General features: G+C 40.8%; 1 protein-coding gene across 1 annotated transcript in view; it reads left to right on the top strand.

Annotated features, from left to right (window-relative positions):
• Positions 1-784: 784 nt before the first annotated feature.
• Positions 785-22,530, top strand: part of myo10 (myosin X) — a 151,230-nt gene continuing 129,484 nt past the window's right edge. Inside the window, exon 1 of the mRNA XM_054624356.1 lies at positions 785-849. Within this exon, the coding sequence (XP_054480331.1) occupies positions 829-849 (21 nt within the window). The 5' untranslated portion in view covers positions 785-828. The remainder of the gene's footprint in view (positions 850-22,530) is intronic.

Genomic DNA, 22,530 nt, shown 5'->3' with positions numbered 1-22,530 from the left:
TTAATTTAATTCTACTCTACTAGAATAAATTATATTTTCTCTGTTTCCATCCATCTTTTATGCTTCTGGACTTTTTCTTTTACCTCTTCATCCTCTCTGCTCCGGCTCCACGGACAGACAGCAGGAGGAGTCCGAGAGAGACAGCAGCAGCAGGAGGAGGAGGAGGAGGAGGAGGAGGAGGAGGAGATGGAGGAGGGTTCTGGGTGGAGAGGTGGAGCCTCGGTCTCACTGTTTGCCGGTCTGTCTGTCTGACTGACTGAGTGACTGAGTGAGTCTCCAAACTTTGGACCGGTCTCCCGTTCCGTCCTCTCCTGCTGCGCGTTTGCGTGTTCTCCAAAGAACCGGAGCGACCGGAGGACATAAGGAGGTCCGGGGCTCCTGGAGGAGAAGACCCGAACCCCGTGGGGTCTCTGCTGGAGCAGTAAGCCCATGAAACAAAGAGTGAAGCTGCACTGCTGTAGCTGCACGCTGAGCCTCCATCCTGAGCCTCCATCCTGAGCCTCCACCCTGAGCCTCCATCCTGAGCCTCCATCCTGAGCCTCCATCCTGAGCCTCCATCCTCCATCCTGAGCCTCCATCCTGAGCCTCCATCCTGAGCCTCCATCCTGAGCCTCCATCCTGAGCCTCCATCCTGAGCCTCCACCCTGAGCCTCCATCCTGAGCCTCCATCCTGAGCCTCCACCCTGAGCCTCCATCCTGAGCCTCCACCCTGAGCCTCCATCCTGAGCCTCCATCCTGCAGACGCTCCGGAGGAAGACCATGGACTGAGCGCTCCTCTGGACCTGCTCCCTTTAGAGTAAACCCTCGGGGATTATAACCACCAGGAGGATGGATAACTTCTTCACGGAGGTAAGAACTCTTTCTTCATGTCCTGGGTCTCATTAATGAGACTTTTCCCTCTTTATGACTCCTTATAATAAACTTTAGGATGCTTGTATCTATTAAAACACCTTATAAAACCTCGTGAAGCATCACAGCAGCATCTTATAGGAATATATTCATATTATAAAGGATGCAAATAGCATGAAGTCACCACTGAGATATCAGAATATGGAAAGAGAATGTGATAAAAGTCAATGAGGTCAACGTAAACTCACCACTACGACTTCCTATTTAAATATCATGCAGGTTTTATGGGAGCAAAGGTGTCATAAAGTGCTTTAAATGGGCCCTGAACGCATCACATAATGACCCCATGAACACCATCAGAACATCAGAAGGGCTGTGCTGGTCAGACTGGGGGGTGGGTGGGGGGTTGGACTGGGTCCCAGTGGGTCTGTGGTATTTCCGCACCTCTTTTCCAGTTTCCTCCAAGAACAACATAAAAAAAGTGCTGTAAAAGCTATTAATAGCAGTCTGAACCTGGGACGGCCGACAGCAGAGAGTCTTTTTACTGAATGGAGTTTTTTTTTAGTTTTTTTTTTTAGTTTCTATGATCTTCTGTTTGCAAACTTTTCATAAACTTCTTCAGCGGTTTCAGCTCCTGACAGTGTTTCTGCTTTCTGCTTGATCAAATGTCTTTGTATTGTATTCGTATTAGTTTGTTGCACTTATTGTATTCGTATTAGTTTGTTTCTGTACTTTTGCTCTGGTTTATGCTTTAAGATGCTTGTTTAAGAAAGGAGATGCACTTATGACTTCTGGTGACTAGTAGTTCTCTTGAATACCTATGTTGAATACACTTCCTGTAAGTCGCTTTGGATAAAAGCGTCTGCTAAATGACTGTAATGTAATGTAATGTAATGTAATGTAGTGAGCGGTTGTTCATGTTTTGTATCTACTTGAAAAGATGCACTCATTGTTTAAAGATCTGAAACAATCGATCAGCTAATATTGAATGAAGTAACTTGTTTTGATAAACTCTGAACATTTCTAGAGTTCCAACTTTGTCTGCTTTTCTCTGGAAACTACATGTTTTAGACTATTTGGTTGGAAAGAAAGAAACATTTGAAGACGTTTAGGAAAGTGGGACGAGCATTTTTACAGATTTCTGATGTTTTATTCAATAAATAATTCATTGATTAGACGAGAAAACAGTCGCCAGTCGTTCTCGCTGCTTTTTAATGTTGTATCTTTAAAAAGTAAGCTATGATCTTTAGTTTAACTTCCTCCTATGACCACAAAAAACATTATTTTCCACAGAAACTTTGCTTCGATCTCCCTTAAAAACATCCTTTCATCATGTCTTTCACCATCTCGATTGAAAAAATGGAGATATTTGGGTCGAACAGATGACAAATCAACCATGATCATAAACCTCAGTGCAGTCTGTCAGGTTCATCTTGGTGTTCTGAAGCTCTCTGGTTGTGTAAATCTTCTACGAGCCGTGACTCACTGCTAATGAGCGTTCTTTGCGGTCGATTTACGACATTGGCGTCCACACCTCTCTGACGTCGGCCAGGTAACGCCAGCTACACCTGAGTCAGTCCTGAGGAGTTTATTTTTTATTTATTACGTGACTCAAAGCCTTTAGTGTGCAGAAAACATTGTTTTTCATGCACTGGTGGCTTTTGAGATTTTGTGCTTTTTTTGCTTTCACAACATGTCTAGTGGAAATGTATGCAAAAATTGCACTTATTCAACAAGATAATGCCTCTTTGCATATTAAAAAAAAACCATCTGATAAAACTTGTAATCCAAAAAAGAATTCCCTTTATGTAAGGAAACAACTGGGGAAGTTTCATGACGATATCTTTTACTCACATGTTTTTACCCTACTGTCACCTGTAGCTGTACAGAAAGTCAGATTTAAAACCGGTTTCTCTTCAGGTGGAGGTGAAACGGTTAGACAGCTGTAAAAAAAAGAAAAATAGCTCTGCTCCCTGGTTTAAAGACCTCCTGCTTTCTCATTGGTTGCATTTTCAAAAAATATCCAGCGAGGCTGTTTCGGCGGTATGAGGGGGCCAAAGGTCGCCAGCCTCAGTGAGCTCACGGGCGCTGGTGAGAGCGTTGAGTAAAACAAACACTCCGAGGTTTAAGAGGGTTTTTTTTCTCTCTGCCGGTCTCACGGCCGACTGTTCCACACATCTGGCTGTTGAGAGAGAGAGAGAGAGAGAGAGAGAGAGAGTGGGTGAATATTTGTGAGCGCCAGAAGCAGGCAGGCGTGCACAATAGTCTCAAATATCGGCCGGCCTGCCTTTATATCTGCCGGATAATCGTGGCTGAAACAAAGAGCCCAGTCTTTTAAGGAAAAGGGCTTCTGACGGGGAAGCAGAGCAGCTCCCCGCCGCAGACCGAGGTTTGAGCAGAGAGGAGTCTGGGCTGGGAGAAGACTACTGGACTGTGTCATATATATATATATGGATATACTGGAGGCAGTTTAGATGAGGCTTTAACAGATTACTGCTTTACTCCCTTAGTAAATTAACTTCAAAACACTTCTCGTCATCTGCCACAAAGCATCATGGGTACATATTGGTGTCTGTAAACTCTTTGTATTTCATTCTGCAAAATGTCAGAAAAGTTTCTTCTCCAGCCACTTCAGTAAAATGTTCTGAAGAGAAGTGTCCCAGACTGGAGGGACACGTCTTTAAAACAGGAGCTTTCTCCTCTCTGATTACTGAGCTGCAGAACTATGAACAGAGTGTTTTCATCACCTGCTCACTTTCTTACAGACATGAATCAGTTTTCCTGTCCGACAATCTCAATCACTTGTTTCTTTGGTTTAAGTGCAGAGGAAAAGCTGCACAAACACGACCTTAAAGTGTGGATGATTTATGATTCAAGCTGCTGATGAGTTCAAGTACAATGGCAGTTCATGAAAAAGTCTCGAAACGCAATCTGTTGGTTTCCTGTACATGGACACGAATCGTCTGGGTTTGTTTTCATGTTGCTCAGGATAAAAATAATACCAACTGGAAGACAATTAGTAGCCTTATTTGTGGTGGACACATGAATTGAAGGCATCGACGTAACTGAGCAACATTCAGAGCAAGTTATGTACTTTATGATATCCAAATAGACAACTGTTGGTGGGTGAGAGTGGAGGTAAACGGGCCCAACAAACAGGACTTTCAATCAGAAGAGCGGTGTTGGACAGCATGTTGTGGTTTTATGGTAGTAGTTTTGTTGCTTAAATCTCACTGTTTTAGTTGCCTAAACCTCACTGTTTTAGTTGCCTAAACCTCACTGTTTTAGTTGCCTAAACCTCACTGTTTTAGTTGCATAAACCTCACTGTTTTAGTTGCCTAAACCTCACTGTTTTAGTTGCCTAAACCTCACTGTTTTAGTTGCCTAAACCTCACCTAAACCTCACTGTTTTAGTTGCCTAAACCTCACTGTTTTAGTTGCCTAAACCTCACTGTTTTAGTTGCCTAAACCTAACTGTTTTAGTTGCCTAAACCTATAAACCTCACTGTTTTAGTTGCCTAAACCTCACCTAAACCTCACTGTTTTAGTTTTAGTTGCCTAAAAACTGTTTTAGTTGCCTAAAACTGTTTTAGTTGCCTAAACCTCACTGTTTTAGTTGCCTAAACCTCACTGTTTTAGTTGCTTAAACCTCACTGTTTTACTGTTTTTGTTGCCTAAACCTCTAAACCTCACTGTTTTTTAGTTGCCTAAACCTCCTAAACCTCACTGTTTTAGTTGCCTAAACCTCCTGCCTAAACCTCACTGTTTTAGTTGCCTAAACCTCACTGTTTTAGTTGCATAAACCTCACTGTTTTAGTTGCATAAACCTCACTGTTTTAGTTGCCTAAACCTCACTGTTTTAGTTGCATAAACCTCACTGTTTTAGTTGCCTAAACCTCACTGTTTTAGTTGCATAAACCTCACCTAAACCTCACTGTTTTAGTTGCTTAAACCTCACTGTTTTAGTTGCCTAAACCTAACTGTTTTAGTTGCCTAAACCTCACTGTTTTAGTTGCCTAAACCTAACTGTTTTAGTTGCATAAACCTCACTGTTTTAGTTGCCTAAACCCAACTGTTTTAGTTGCTTAAACCTAAAAACAGACAATTTGCATCACTGTACACAAAACCAACAGATTTAATTTTGTGCCTACTTCATGGACTGCCGTGAGACTGTGCTGTAGAGTTGGGTCACCCTTCATTAGATAGATGCTAAAGGAATGTCATAAATCTGTTTCAGACCATTTGTGGTCTAAATGCAGTTTCAAAGACACTTCCACCTTATTATATTTAATATTTGGCACATATTATTACTTATTTGTATTAAAGCTGACCTTCAAAGACCCCAGACCTTTGTCAGTATTATTGTTTGTTACCACGTTAACCACCTTGAATTGGATCCCACAAAGCTTAAGATAAGATAAGATAAGATAAGATAATCCTTTATTAGTCACACAACAGGGACATTTGCAATCGTGAAAAAAACTCTTAAATGGTATTTTGAAACACTAAACTGAAGAAGAGGCAGGATGAGGCAGGTTGGGTTCAGGTTTAACAGACTGTCACCCTCGAGGCTGCAGAATGATGGGGGCCTCTGATTGGCCGATATCTAGCTTCATCATATCCAATGGGCAGGCAGCACTGGTTCAGTTGGTGCGTTGAGGCAGCAGCAACTGTGTTTAAAGGTGGAGTGTGTGTATGTGTGTATACGTGTGTGTGTGTGTGTGTGTGTGTGTGTGTGTGTGTGTGTGTGTGTGTGTGTGTGTGTGTGTGTGTGTGTGTGTGTGTGTGTGTGTGTGTGTGTGTGTGTGTTGACACAGTGGAGTCGGAGGGTTTGTTTTTATTTGAACTGGTGGGCGGGGTTCGAGCTGTTGGCCTCGCCTGTCCACCAATCAGAGAGCGGTTTGGCCTCAGGTGTGCACTGATCGCTGTGTTAGTCAAGGTAAATAAATAAAACACAAGAGGAACAGCAGGCCTGAGATCAGCCAGGCTGTGGGAAAACAGGAACTAAATAAACACACGAGCTTCTGGGTTGTTAATACTTGGAGCCTAGAATGCTTCATTGTTAAAAAGACAATAACCACGACTCATAAAATCATAATTTCCCACCATGTGCATGGCTCAACCATCATGCCTCTCATGAGCTGTTAGCCGTGCTTAGCATCGAGCTTGTTATTCACATTCTCAGCTCCAGTAGCTGAATTGTTGTCATGTGTTTGGAATTCTGATAAAGAAAACCAAAATTGTTGTAACAAAAAAAGATCAGAAATGCATGCAAAAGTACATGTCAATAGCCTATAACACTCCGAACTGATCCTTTTAATGCAGCATTCACATGAAATCAGGATGGATTTTGGTTATTGTCAATTTAACCGAGTGTCTCAGTAGGTCATAAACTCCTTCGTTCATATTCTGGTGGGAATATCTTCCTTTATAGAACATACATTTGGCAGAGCTGAGCTGCATTTATGTTGTATTTTGTTAGAGAATGATCTCTGGAAGACACATGATCAGCAAACGTGAAGCGTCACGGCGGTCTGAGCTCAGTGTTGGCGTTCTTCATGGTTGTAACACCATCACTGAGACAGTTCTAGCTTGTTTTCTGGATTCTTTACCGGTCCAGAAACGTCCAGCCTTTCTTACTCTGTTACTGGTTTCTCTCCCTCCAGCCTCGGGTGTCTGCATTTCTCATTAAAAGCTATAAAAAAGTTCTGGCCCAATCACAGACGTTAATCGTCTCCCCACAGCAGAGCGTTTTTTAAATGGCTTCATTTTAACGATGATTTGGAGTCACACTGTGTCTGATCCCCCCCTCTGTGTCTCTGGCTTGTTTAAAGCTGAAACCTGACACCTGTGGAGCCACGACGAACTGAAAGGAATTTAAACAGCTTGCAGATTTGTCTTTTTTTGTGCACTGCAGGAATCCCCCCCCCCCCCCCCCCCACCATCCTCCGGTCCTCGTAGGACAACTGTTGTCGTACAGCTGAGTTGTTGCTCCGTCTGCAGCTTTTGTACTTTCAGGAGTTTCTTCAGGTCACCTAGACGAGCGACCAATCAGAGTCAGAGGAGGAAGTCCTAGTAGAAAGAAAGTCAATTATTAAAACGGGCAGATTAATGAAAAATGAAAAGATTTTGAAGATTCCATTTATTGAAAAAGTGTGTGAATCAAAGATACTGAACTCAAGGTCCACTTACTTTGTAATTCCAAAGCTTTCAACCACATCTCATGACCTTCCTCACTAAAAAGACCTGCTCAGTTGATGATCTAGTTGTTACAATGTGACGTGTGTGTGTGAACCAGCCTGATCTTATAGGATCGTGAGGGAATGGACATTTGGTCATGTGATGACTTTGTTTGACGTTGAAGCAAAAAACGCTCAAACATAAACAGCTGTCAAAAAGAACTTTGCGTTTTTTAACCCAATCCATAATAAACTTGTCTGTCCACATACTTTTGGACGTATAGTGATAAAGTGTGTATTTGGATCCCTGTTACAGTTTTGCTTTCTTTCCTTAAAACTTCTATTTAAGTCAGTCACAGAATCCTTCTTCTCCAGACTCACACATAGAGAGCTGGTTTCATATTTCTCACGTCATTTTAGTGTTCAGTGAAAAAAAGAAACACTGCAGCCTGTTGAGTGTTTCTTTACGCTGCTGCTGGAATAACACCTTCAGAGGAGACAGACACTCTGGACGTGAGCCAGAGACGCCTGCACTCCGTCTCAAACTGGTTTCACTGCTCTCAACCGACTGTATAGATAGATAGTTTTTCTATCATTCTAAACTACAATATATATTTTGAATATATAAAGAACCTTTTCCACTGTGCTGTGCTCTCTCTCTATATATATATATACATATATATATATATATATATATATATATATATATATATATATATATATATATGTACAGTTAGGGCGGAGGGCTGTGACTGTGGGAACTCAAACAGAGTCTCAGGCCTGCAGCTCCAGACAGGAAACCTCCTCCTTTTGGCTGCGGCGGTGGACGTTTACCAAAACTCTCATTTAGATTCATCATTTCATCATCAGCAGCCTGGTGATGATGAAATGAGAAGTGAGACTTTTATAGACCTAAAGCATCCACCCTGCTGAAGTGTCCTCGAGCAACTCATCACTGTCTTTCAGCAGCTGATCCTCTGTTCTGTTTCTGAACTCTGACCTTCAGCAGAGGAGGGAGAGGGAAAAAAAACAGCTTCATATATGATGAAAAGATAATATTTCAAACACAACTGAGGAACCGAGACGTTTAGGAAAATTGCGGTGATTGCAGGTGTGTTCGTGGATCTCACCTCCCAGATATAGTGACAATGTCGGGAATTAGTCTGGGAACTTCTAATTGGTGTTTTTCTATATTTTCTGACATTTTATATAATAAACAGTTGATGGATTTATTGAAAAATAATCCTGAGAAGACTCTGTAATCAGTAGTTTCAGTCCTTTCATCACAGCATTAGTGGATACCACAACAAAAAAGCAGTTTTTGGGTGCCAAGCGTGAGCATAAGCAAAGCTTGAACCGAAGGAAACACTTCGACAGTGTTTGACTGCTGCTTTGTTGTACATTTCACTGCTGAAAGTCCTTCTATAGTTTCCAGATTCAGTAACATATTTAGTGTAGGGGGTACTTAGTATCATGATATTATGTTTTGTGATGCTGTATCGATTCTCATAAACACTCTACTGTTTTTAACATGCAAAGATGAACTTTGTCAATACTTTATTTTATTAGCATTGATATGCTAAAACTCAAAGTCGTGCTGTGATGTTGGATGTTATATTTCAGGGACCGTGATAAATGCAGATCCTACTGTTATTATTAAATATTCAATTTTACCTTTTTTCACTCAGATTTTATGCATTTAGCAGTGTTGTCTTAGACAGTTTTTCTAAAATAAGGTTTTAAAAGACGCAATAGATTGAATTGTTATCACCATTTCTTCACCGATAAACAGTCCTAGTTTGGTGCACGTGCAGACCTCTGGGATGTCTCCCTGAGATATGTAGAAACAACAAATAAGGCATTAGGTAGACTTAATCAGCTGCAGGCACCGACATGGCTGACTGTGTGTGTCCAGATCACCGACAGGCACATACCGGGGGATTAGTTCTGGTGAGATAACACACTGTTGTTGATGTGAACCAGTCCTGAAGGTTCTCGTCTCAGTTTTGTGGGTTAATCCACGATTTTGGTGCCACAGTAACGTGCTCGTGTACGTAGGCCTGCGTTATCGTAATAAAGAGGCGGTCGTGTTTGACTCAGACGGAGGATGATCTCACACATATGTTTTGACTGCAGACACATCGGTCAGAGGATTAAGAACGCAGGATTAGCATTACAATTGTCCTTTTTTTTTGTTTTAATTTCACAAAATTGTTTAATCTCCTTGACCTTTTTAAGCTCGCTGACAAATGTAGTTGCTGGTGTTGTGTTTTTATCAAAGTACGTGCAGAAAAAAAGCTGTTTTTTTTAAATGAAGGAACACCAACAATAGCTAAAAGGAGTTCTATTTTTTTGTCAACTTAAAATCCCTGATGTGAAAGACCGACAGCGAGTTGTTTAAACAGGAAACGGACTCAGTTGCATCCGGCAGATGAGAACAAAGTTTGTGTCTTTCTTATAAACAATGGCATATATTATATTTTGGAACGTGATGTTCATAAAACTGTCCGGCGTGACACAAATGCATCACGAAAATTTGCCTAAATCTTCATATTTACTGTCAAAAAAACCAATTTGTGTTGTGATTCCGTCGACTAAAACTACACTGAGACTGACAGTGATCAATCAAAGTCAGGTCCCACACTCAACACATTTCTACATCTTCAATGTAGAAATAAAAAAATATATATATGTAGATAAGAAAAGAGTTTCAGGACAAGAATTGAAAACCCTGACTGCTTATTTTTCTGTCCCGTGATATGGAGAGCTTGAAAGGTAGTTGCATGTGACTTCTAGGAAAAAAGCGAAATTCAGTTCATCCGGTCTGATGAAAACCAACCGTGTCAACCGAGTCAGACAAGACAAAATGTCTCGAGTGCATCACAATCCTCGACCAATCATTTGTTGCTCCAGTCTTTCTTTCCCTCCGTCCATCACTCTTTATTTCTTCGTCCGTGTCTCATCACCTTCCTCTCCCTCCGTTCTCTCCTCCTCTTTCTTTCCTCCTCTATAAAGTCTGGACTTCCTGCCGGATGGCTCTAAGCGTTCCTCTGGATGGTGATGCTTCCTAACCTCTCACTCTCTCCAACTCCATCCACATGTGTGTGTGTGTTGGAACAGAACAGGGTCTGCAGGGGTTCAGCCCTCTGGGATCAAATGTAGTCATCTTATTACAAGAGAAGCATTTTTAGTGCTTTTGTAGTTTTCTTTACCCAATTTTTTTTGTAAACGGTAACTTGTTTGTTTATCATGACTAAACTGAGAACTGACTTTTCAGTGAAGAAGAGTTTGTGTTCAGCAGTAAAACGTTTGAAATGAACAATATTTGCATGTCCATAAATTCTGCATTTGTCAACGAGGGAGAAAGAGGATTTCAGAAATATGTCAAAAAGTATTCTTTATATGTCTTAAAACATTAAGGTCCACTTTCTAGCTTGTTCTTGAGCTTTCAACAACAGGCCATGGTCTTCAGATTTAGCTCAGTTGTTGTTTTGTTATCATATGATATTCAGTCACGGGGTTTGTGATTCAGTTACAACAGTCCCCATTCGCTGATAAAGAGAGTGAAATGTTGAAAAACTGCCAAGTGTACCTTTAGATGAGATTACTTTGTCAAACACTGTAGAAGTAAAGCCAAAGTCAGGTGTGTTCTCTCGGGTAGAAAGTGTGTGTAGGATCATCTCGTGACCTCCGTTGACACCTCTGTATGTCCCTGTACAGAGTCCACGTATCGACCCTGCAGTACAGCTGTGCAGCGACGCCGCTACATGAGAGATCACGCTTCTTTTTCTTTTTGAGTGTGTATGTTTTTGCATTCAGGCAGAGCAAGTGACATAGCATGTTGAGCAACCGTTTTTGAAAGTTATGAAGCTGATATCTCTTGGTTTGCAGAAACGTGCAATGCCAACATTTTATTCTGTAGCAATTAAAGTATGAATTGTCAAAACTGTGGCCTTTTTATGTTAATGGACTACATTTTCTTTTAGCGCTTGGCACAACAAATCATCAGAAAATAACAGAAGTTATGCAATACAATGTATACAACACAAACAACTGAAACAGAAAAAAGCCTCTATGTGGGATCCGTCCGTCTGTCCTGCTGTACGGAGGACACGATGTGCCTGTTCTCACCTCCACACATTGGGTTTGTGTTTCTGTCCCACCTGTCACAGCGAGACAGACAATTACACACCTGACAAAAGAAGCGTGCAGTTGACATTGTGGGGTTGTTTTATAATCTGGTGTGTTGTAATTTATGATTCACACATACCTGTGTGCAGTTTACACACACACACACACACACACACACACACACACACACACACACACACACACACACACACACACACACACAGAGACACACCTAGCCCACAAAATAACCGTCTAGAAAAATCACCTGGCCCACAAACCACTGTAATGATTTACGGAAACACCTGCAGGAAGGAAGCACTTTTTCCTTTTTCCATTCCTTAGAAAGGCCGGAACAAACTGCCCCTTACAGGAAAACCCAATCAGATTTATTGGACAAGAACATTGCACGTAAAGGAATTTGGACTCGAAATCCCAGCAAGGGACAAGGACAACAGAGCTGGACAGATACAAATAAAGAATAGACAGGACTGTTATACACAAGTAGTGAAAAAATAGGTATATATGTAAAGAAAACCAATGACCAACAGTAGAATTTTAATAAACGTATCCAAACATACAGTTTGTCTAAAGGCAAATGTTTTGTCATACATGTCAGTGTGATGTCTGAGTTCAGAGCTTCTTGTTAAATGTGGGTGGATGTTTGTTTTTTTAATCCATACTAATATCAAGTAAATAAACAATTAGAGAATTGGTAACAAAATAATCTGTGGACCACTTGGATTAAAAGGCAAATTGAGATGGAAATAATATTCCAGACTGTCGCGAAAGTCTTGGTCTTCAATCTCAAACATTTGACTGAGAGAGAAGACAGAAGTCGTGGAATAATAAAATGTGTAGTCAGCGCTTTTTTATAATCCTATTGCCACTGCTGAAGTGCTTTTGAGCAAGGCCTTCAACCAGTCAGCTGTTCCACTGGAGCTGCTCTGTGCCCGACAGCTGAAGACTAAAAAAGCCAACAGTATCTGGAAAAAAACCAAAGATTTTCACTGACATTGTTCATTCTAACATTGAAAAGACATTCAGTACATTAAGGACATTTCTTTTATCGTCTCGGATACGTTTAGTTGTGTTTCTGATCAGATCTGGGTGAGCGGTAGGAGGAGGTGTTATCTGATCCTAGACTCTGTTGACAGCAGCTTCCTGGAAACCCCCGTCCACACAAACACAACATAAAACAACACAAGTGGCGGCTGGGCACAACCCCGAAACAACCAAACATCCATTTCCAGTAATTAGCTGCTTCTCATGCGATCCAGTTACCTTGTGAGAGTGCAGGTCTCCTCCTCTCAGGACTCCTCAGAGTACTCAGTGGAACATCAGACTATATTAACTCTGGCTATTAGGAAAACAAAATTGGGTCATTATCTGAATTAACGAGCTGATTGATTTTTCCATCGCAGCACTGAGCCAGAAAGGCAACGTATCATCTCCTCTCTGCAGACATCACAGATTCATTCTCGATTCGTGAAGTCCATTAAGAGTCATCGCAGTATCGTCCACCAAGACGACTTTTGGAATTACATATTTATGTGCTGTTGTGTATTGAGTTGTAGGAGAGAAAATAAGCAACAAAGTTTGGACTTTGATTGGGGGGAAGTAACTCAAGAAAGTTTTTTTTCTGGAGGATTTCTATTTTGGACTGTACTTCTCTTTGGTCTCTGCTTAAATCGTGGGCTTTCTACTCTTCTGCATTCATCTGAGAGCTGATTTTTCTTGCAAATGTAATGTAAGATACTTTGTGAAACAATCTTAAAAACGGTGGTTTGTTAAACCGGACTAGTCTCAAATACAAATACTTGGTCAGCGCCACTAGATGTCTTGATACCAACGCACCAATGCACCCTTTAGCGTCCATATGAGACAAACAGGGCTTTTGACTAACTCCAATGTAAACCCATCCACAACCTTATTATTCACTCAAAACAAAAGATTTAGTATAAAGAGCATGAAAGTCCTCTAAAGGCAGATGGAAGGGACGATGGATGGGGCCGACAAACACAGGACCTTTACTCAGGGGACCGGTGTTCATGTCACGTGTGAAACCAAGGCTGAGCCTTTGCTGAAGAATCACATGACGCTACGTCAATATCTTACGTTATACAAACTACATATTTTAAGCCAAACCATGATCCTTCTAATTCTAAATTAGTCGTTTTGCTGCCTAAACCTACCTGCAACGCTTAAGTACGTGTTACAATGAAAACCGCGATGCTGCCGCCGTCTTTTACCAGAAGGTTCATTCAGTAGCTGTTCTGGAGCTTTCGATCATATCACATGATCTTCCTCAGCAGAGGGAGTTTGCCAAGATTCCACAAAGAAATGTCAATTATTTCAGCACTTCATGAACTAGCTTTTGTTATTTCTTCTGTCAGTTTGTACAAAGTTAGAGATTTGTCAACCTGCGCCAGACTTCTCTTTCCTGTATGACCTTCATTTGATCATTCCTTCCCTCGTGTTCATCATCAGTTTCTTTCTCAACTGATCTGATCTTTTTTTCTATAGTGAGTCATGAGTGACGATCATTTGCTTTATCAGTAAGTGAGCAGGTGAATCAAACAATAGACATGCCTCAGTTATTCTGAACAAAACCTGCATAGAATGAGCAACGGCTCTTTGTAGAGAGCTCACTGTCCATTCAGCGCTGAAAGAGAAAGGAAGAGATGTTCATCTACTCGTCATGCTCGTCCTCTACACCACTCATCAGCCTATCCAGTCTGTGAATGTTCATTTTGACAATAAGGTCGGATCGCAGAAAGAGATCAAGTCAAAGCGAACAAAAAGAGAATCTCAAGGACATTGGACCTCTGAATATACAAAGTACGATGAAGAGTTGGCCTGCGAGTTAGAGCATCTCATGAACAGAGGTGACTCTGACAAACTGCTTTCAAGCTAGAGCATGGACTTCTACCTTCTCAGAGAGTGCAGCTTTCTTAGATTATGAGCGATACTTTCAGGCGAATACTGATGTGATTTCAGTCAAAAAAAAGTGTAGAAATCAAGGTGAAAATTTGGCAATATTTAGTTGAGAAGTGATATGTAGTCTACATAGAACTCCTTGAACTTGTGGAAATGATCCAACGAAATATACGTTTTCATTCAGCTGTTTTCAGGGTGATGAATCTACTCTGACCCTCAGTCATTAGGTTAACATGGATGAGAAGTCCTCGCGGTACTACGGATCAACGTTTCAACATCTACACTGAGAATGAGGAACCTGTGATTTGGTCAAAAGCTCCAGAACATCCACTAAATCGACCTTAATGTGAGATTGTTCTGTCAACTTGTTATTAGTAACCTAGATGTCTCCTTATTGATCGTCAAGTCGATGTTTGGTTACTGAAGAAGAACTTCTCGGAGTGATTTCTTGATCCAAGCCAAATGTAAATAACAGGATCAATTTGGCGCTTATTTTTAATTAGTTGTCATCTGGTGTTGACGGATGAATAAACAGTTTGTTTCTGTTTGGTTGCTGGCTGAACCTCTGGATGCCTCGACTCCAGTTTCCAGTGTCTCTAAACCACAAATGAATCCAGCATTTAGCACAAGACCGTCCTCCTAACAGTTCCCCCCAGATCTACCTTCTCAAGCTTGAACCACAGCTTGTTTTCTCGCTTTAAGGAACTTGTTCCAGAGCCTTTTAGTTCCATTATCAAAAAGTCTGTGCCTTTGAGCAAGACTCAAGAGAGCAGCCATTACTTCTGATTTCAAAGTGTACAATTAAGTGCATCCAAGAGGACAATTTCCTCATTAGACTGTGTGAAATATGGCGTTTTAAACACTTTGGCTCTCCTTTGATTGAAGCGACCCTTCCAGTTTGTTTACGCATGCACTGCAGAGTGATTCTCCTCAGATTCAACCCTCGCCTCGCCACTTAACCCAGTTCTTCGACGGCCAAGCCACCAGAATTATTAGACTGTCTTCACGAGTGCACTCAGTGACTTGACACTATTCCCAAAAAAAAAGCCATCAAGTCATTAGAGGAAGTTAAAAGCTCTGCGGGTGGAAGCGTGTCACGGGATCGGGTCAAACAGCCCGAGCCAGAGCAAACAAGGTTATCTCTGCAGTTTAGTGGGTCCAGCTGCTTCAAAGGGATTTCATACCTTAAAGATCAAGGCTTGTTTCCTGAACTCAGATGTGTCTGAGATAGAGCTCCTTCACAAATGAATGGCAGAATGTGGAAATGTAGGTCAGTGAGGACTGAGAGGGAAATCTCATTTTGATTGTGAATGTAGGAAGCGGTGTGCTGGATATTGTTTTTCAAAACAGCTGAACGAAAAAGGAAAGAAAAGAATGTTTCAAAAATGTTTTTATCCAAACAAACACACGACTTTAACACAGGGGACCAGTGTTCACGTCCCGTGTGAGACTTAAAGATGTTTACTGACCGTGTAAAGTCACAATGTTAACCGAGGCGGTTACTTAACAATGTTAAGTGCGACATCTTCACAACATTAATCTCAAATGTTAACGTGAAGATGTTTCTATGGATTAGTGTTTCCAACATGGTGGAGAACAGCTAGTGTGTAGATGTATTTTTTGCACATCATAGTATGAGTGGATTTGATTGAAATGAGCAGAAATGATCGAAAGAGTTTCTGACCTTTTTGATTTGTCGAACTTTTCACATTTGCTTAAACTGTGAAAAGAAAAATACCTGTTTCACAGACGTCTTTATATTCTCATTCTACTGTGGTCGTTCTCTCTTTTTTTCATTTTTGTGTGTAATAATTAAAACAAACCCACCGTGCTATGAGGTGTCCACATCTTTGTGTCGACGGCTACAGAAAGTTGCAGCTTCATAGTGAAACGTGAACCGGGGCTGTCCGGTGGGAAAGCTGTAAATGTGGAGCAGAGACAGGAAATGTTCTGTTTGCATTTATAGAAGCTCTGAGCAGAGAGGTCGAGAAAACAATCATCTCGCCCGCGAGTTTCGTGTGACTGCTTCACAATAAAAGCCCATCGGCGTGATTGTCTTTTAATGTGAAGCAGCCACAGAAAAAAAGTTTCGGTTTGCATTAAAAGTCATTTCTAAAGCTCGCTGTTTGTGCAGTGAACAATCTACAGAGAGGCTGATGTCAATGAGAGGAAATTGTTCTGCATCATTTCCTGTGATTCCTTCGTGAGTATAGGCAATTTGAATATAACATGGTAAACAAAGATATTTGTTATTTAAAAAAATTTAAAAATTGTACTGGATATTGCTGAAAAATGGTGACTAAAGAGTATTAAAAATGGGGTTTAATCAATTTAGATTTAAGTTAAAACTGAAATAACCAGAATTGAAACAATCCCCACCCCTAGTTTAATGCGCCACCACTTTCCCCACCTTTAAATGCTTTCAGGTCACAGTGAAATACTGCTTCAATTTGTTCCTCCCACTCGGGTTCTCAGGGTAAAACTGCCCTTTTTTTTTTTTTTTTTTTTTTTTTTTTTTACTTTTTTTGTTCAACAAGGCGTCTGTTGTTTTTCCCAGAAGAAAAGACAGAAAGAAGAAGACAGTATTTATATTCTGCCCGTTCACTCCGCTCTGCAAAACCAACGTCGGGCGACCACAGCTGGGCAACACATGGCAGCTCGGGCCTCAGCTGCCAGCCCGTAACACACACACACACACACACACACACACACACACACACACACACACACACACACACACACACACACACACACACACACACACAGATATCCTCCATCAACACCTCGACAGCGCTCACTTAATGCATGCAACACTTTTTCACCACTCTTGCGTTCACACACTTGTACAAACAATGTGTGAAACATGCACCAACATTCTCTTTAGTGCACATGCCGACTTTAAAACACACACACACACACACACACACACACACACACACACACACACACACACACACACACACACACACACACACACACACACACACACAGTTTAAGAATGTAGGTCAGGTGGGCTAGCAGGAGAGTATGGTCATTTCGCCTCTTCATGGACCTTAGTGGTCTTCAAAATATGGAAACCAGTCTAAGTCCAGTTAGTTCGACGATCGCTCTTTATTGATCTGAGTCTCTGCAAAACTGTAGTTTCTTCCTTTTGATTCAGAAATTCCTGTCTTCATGTGATTTGGCTTGTTTGGTCCAGACGGCGGGTGGAGACGCCTCGCTCTTCATGCATGGTTGTGGCGACTAATGAGTCACATCCTGGATGTTGGCTTCATCACAAACAGGTTTCACTTTATGCAGATTTGCTTTTCTGTGACTTTTTGAACACGTTTTAAAAGTTACAACCTTGATTTTCTTTACTTTTTCCACCCTTTAGTAAAAAAAATCAAGACCCCACAGTCAGACAGCCCAGCATTGATCTTCCTCTTGGAATAACGTGTCTTCATTTAATCAGGAGCTGGATTTCCTGTGGTCTGGAAATCTGGAACTTTGTGTTTTGTGTTTTGTGTTCTTTGTCTTTGTGTTTACGAGCAGAAGCAGAAAGTCTGGTGAGATTCAGAGTTTGTAGTGGGACGAACACAGAGGTGATTCAACTAAATTAAATCAATTATTTCTTGATTGAAGTCCATAGAGAACACATCCACAGGTATATTGCTGTCACCTCAGTTCTCCCCTTTAAAACAAAAACTGACCAGTCCCCTTTAGGGTCACAGAGCCCCACCACCCCTCCCCAACAATGCTTGACAACAAATAGCATACAAAACCCCGCCGCCTGTTTTCTGTGGAGGTTGCATGTTTGATTCGGTGACGAGAAAACAAGGAAGCTGCCCAGCAAGCATAACTGAGATTACAGTCCGGGCTTGTGGGATTCACAGTCGCTTTGTTCCGTGAAACCAAAAACTGCTTGAAAGCGCCTCCTCATTCAGAGAAACAAAAGTAAAAAAAGAGTATTTATTTTTTACTTTTTAGTCAGCCGAGGTTAGTCGACTGCATTTAACAGCTCCGCTCAAAAAAACCACATCACAAGTTGGGTTTTCTCAGCCCTCTTCTTTACCTGGATCATGGTTTAGGATCCATAATGGCGACCTTATGACCTTCTGTAACCTTGGACAGAGCTCTGTCCTCGGCTTACTGATATGAGAGTGAACAAAAATGGCCGCCCACCTAGAAGAAACTATTCCACCTGAAATAAAAATAGCGTGAAGGCGTTCCACAAAGAGTCCAGACAGGAAAAGCCAGTTCAAATGTCTTCACTTCAAAGCTGTTTTGTTCTCAAAGAGCTTCCTCAGATCTCTTCAGAACATGTTCATCTCTCTTGCATGCACAGGATAAGCGTGTTTATGTTCTAGTCCGGGGGGTTAAAAATGTCTCAGAGCTCAAGTTGTTGTTGTTTTTTTTGCCCCTTTCGTTGTTTCATGTGGCCCTCTTGAAACAGGGTCTGTTTTCTCGGTCGTCTGTAGCCGGGCCAGAGACCGGCCAGGTGCTGGCACTAACCATGAACTAACCAGCCAATTTAAAGAAAACGGAGATCTCTTTAGTTTAACAAAAAGAGAACGTGTAAAAGGTCACAATGTGCAGGTGTCTGGACTGGACTTGAAACAGTTTTTTGTTCTCTGATATGCACAGTGTGGTGGACGCTTCCACCTGAAATCAAGTAGAACTACAAACACTGTTCAGAGCTCCTCTGGAGGCCAAAGTCATCCATTTGTGATTTGTCTATTTTGCAATAGAGTATCAAATATCACGATAGTTATGGACCAAATATATATATATATATATAACACGACAATACTGAAGGTTAACTGAGTGGACAAAGGGAAATAACGGAACAGCTGGAGCATTCTGGTGGGTTCAGAAAGTTACCCTACTTTACTGTAATGCAACTTTTAAAACCAGGAAAAGACACAATATTACGATATCCAAAATCAAAGATGATATCTAATCTCATTTCACGATATCCATACAATATCAATATGTTTCCTAGTTTTATCTTTTTGGTTGAAACTCAACGGCTGCAGACAAGAAATGTAACTTCTGAGGTGCAACTGAAAGCTAGGGCTTGGTAAAAGTTATATTTGTTGAATTCTCATTATATCCCGACAGCAATCAATAAATCAAAGGCTCTGAGAAGGAAAGGGGCAAAGAATGTGTCATGTGTGGCTGTCACAGGACTGAAATAAGCCCGACTAATCATTTCATTTTTGTCTGAATGCCTGTCCACCCACAAAAAGGATGTTCCTTTACAACTAAACTCTCAAGTACCTTGTTGCAGTTTAAAACACGTTGTTAACTCTGTAAATTGAGACAAAACCAAACAAAAAACGCTACAAAACAACTTAGTTTAGATTAGTAAAAAGCATCATGGTTTGTCTTGAACTAATTACGAAACTGAAACGAAACTAAAATGCAACAAAGGAACTATGTTCAGTACAAACAGCTGTCTCATGGGTGAAAGACAAGTGTGTTTCTGTCCACCCTGACCTGCTCCATACAGGGACTTCTGAAGACTCATTTGAATCTTATATGTGATACGTTAAAAGTAAATATAACCCACTACAAAGTTCCTGATGCAGTTCCCAAGCAAGAATGACATTTTTTCGGAGAAGGGGCTGGCCTGCAGTCATTGCTCATTACTTGATTCTTCCACAAGCTTCTAGTTTGACAGCTGTGAGAACGAACAGCAGCCATGTTTGTTTGGTTACATTCAATATGATTATTTTGGGGGCGTGGCTTTGGAGGGAGGTCTGACAGGTCGGACTGTGGGTGTGGTCAACTTGGCGACTTTCTTGCTAGATTTTAACGCTGCTAGCTACTTTCTTTGGAAAAGAGTTCGACTGACTGGGCTGGATTTTTAAATTGAAACTTTAAATCCAGCGTTTATCAAGATTACCTACCCTAGCTTTAAAGTAAATGGCAGTTGTTTTGTCTTGCTGACCAGTCATGACATATTTGTGTCTTTTTAAAAGGAGGCTGAAATGGAACACAGCTTTAATGTCTTCAAACAAGAAGGTGCAAGTTTCACAGCAGTGTTTCCATTCTCTGTTTGTGAATCCGATGGTTGAATCAAACATTTAATGCTGCAGCATCAGTGTTCTGGTTTCTCCAAAGGACTGCTGTGTTTTACAGTCAGTAGAGCCAATCCTTAAGAATCAGCCGGGTCACATCTGTCAACACAAACACCTGTTTCCTCCCTCAGCCTCTGCTCATAACTCTCCAAACTCATAACTCTCCAAACTCATAACTCTCCAAACTCATAACTCTCCAAACTCATAACTCTCCCGCCTCCATCAAATATTCAGGGGGAGTCGTTCCATTTCAGTCTGTTGGGTCTTGATGAATTGATTCACTGCACAGTGTTTGTTTGACTGTCTCCAGCCTGTAATTACACAGAGTGGGCTTCACTCCGTACTCCCATATTTATTCACACGCTCGAAGCCGCCCGTTATAACTCAAGTCTGCTCAAGGGAACGTCGGAAGTGGTGACAACATGTTGCATTTACACATATTTAGCTCCATTCAGATGTAAAGGTTTCACGCTCATGTGACGGCACCAAAATAGAACAAATGGAACAATTTCATGTCCGACGCTAAACACCGAATAATTGATTAAACTGCTGAGTCATCGGTTACCGTAACAACATAAAGAGAGCTGCTGAATCGTTAACGAGACACGGTGACTCAACGAGACTCATCTTCAGCAAACAAGTGTTCGCTGTCATCAGGAATTCATAGCGCCGATGAATGAATGTTTTTGTTTGTTGAGGGGAAAATAAAGGAGGCTGAATGTTTGATCAGCGGCCGTCATGTCCACATGGTGGATTGTGGACATTTAATTTAAAGTGGCATGGTGCTCTTATTTGCAAAATGTCACGAGAACAGGAGAGAAATGGTGTGAAGTGGAATAAAAACACCTTCTTCAATTATTTAATTGAAGTGGAATAAAAACACCTTCTTCAATTATTTATTTGATCATTTAAAGACATTATCAATAAAACTAAAGGTCAATTTTATAATGTTTAGTTTTTTTTAATATTTATTTTTAGTGGTTAAATGCATGATGTAAATGTAATTAATCCATAATAGCTTTTTCAAACATATAATTACTGACTTTATTATATTTAAACATTATCAGACAAACTTCACATTGTACAACTTTTCTCTCGTCCTGAATATAATAAATATCAAATCTGTAACTTTTTAATAAATGATTCATCTGTTGACATTTAGAAGTCTGGTGTTTATAAAGTTGCCCTTTCTTCAGATGATGACGTTGCTTCTGATAATATAAAAAATGTTGGAAGCTGGTTGGAATGTGATTAAAGGGATGGGTAACAGTTTTACATTAAAATTCCATCACATAAGTTGCAGTATATCTTTAAACTGATGACACAGGCGGTATTTATTGTGATTGCTATTTGTCAAAAGTTAGACATCATACAATTCAAGTTACATAGTTGAATTATTGAGAAAAAATATATTCACAATATTCTTAGAGGGTGTTTGTGATTCCTCCTTATGTCTTTAACATGTAGAGTTGGTAGAAAACATCTTGTCACATGGAGGTATGTAAACTACAATAACAGCACCTCGTTGTTCTCACACACCCTTTGCTGAGTCAGCAGCGTTTCACCACTGAATCCTACAGATTCATCCAGAAAGACTTGAATCAGACGTGTTCAGACACATAAAAGGCCGTGAGCGGGTTTACGAGTTTATGAATGATTGAGCAATTTAGATTTATTAAAAAAACAAAAAGGAGAGAAGGTTCAGTTTGAGGCATGATCACATTTCATCTATATGGAAATGTATGGAGATGCAAAAGATACCAAGTGTTGTGTAACTTCCCTCATTGAGGCTCAAAGTGTGTGTTGACCCGTGGTGTGACTTGGTGTCAGTGGTGGAAAACTACCTGTTGGATGAGAAAGTAAAGGTTGCAGTGGTGATAATGAGGACGCTGCGCTGACTGAACACCGTTATTAGAGAAGTTAAGCTTGCTTAAACTTGCAATTAGTGCCTCATATGGCTCGCTAGTTCCAAACAAACAAAATAAACTGTAAAAAAACGAGTTTTACAGACAAAAATCCATGAGCCAACCTCGACGATGCTGGTGAGGAATTGTAATAATCCGTAAACTCATATTAATAGACTACTTTACTGCCTTTATTCAAGGTTACAAAGGTTGAATATCCTGTTAAAAATTTGGTTTGGCTGCAAAATATTTACTCAAGTGTAGATTTTTTTAAGACCTCCTGTTTCTAAAGCATTTAAAAGCCAATTCCCGTTCTTTGTATAATCCCTAGACATGTATATAGTACATAATCAGTGATCTTTTTGTGTCAGTTTTGCCTGAAAAGCTCGGATCACATGGGCCGAGCTCCACAGAGTAGCATGACCAATCACTGCGACCCTTTAAATCAGCTGCTAATGGAGACTA

The sequence above is a fragment of the Anoplopoma fimbria genome, chromosome 3 (assembly GCF_027596085.1).
Source record: "Anoplopoma fimbria isolate UVic2021 breed Golden Eagle Sablefish chromosome 3, Afim_UVic_2022, whole genome shotgun sequence".
Classification (NCBI taxonomy): Eukaryota; Metazoa; Chordata; class Actinopteri; order Perciformes; family Anoplopomatidae; genus Anoplopoma; species Anoplopoma fimbria.
This window is presented reverse-complemented; position numbering and strand designations above follow the sequence as displayed.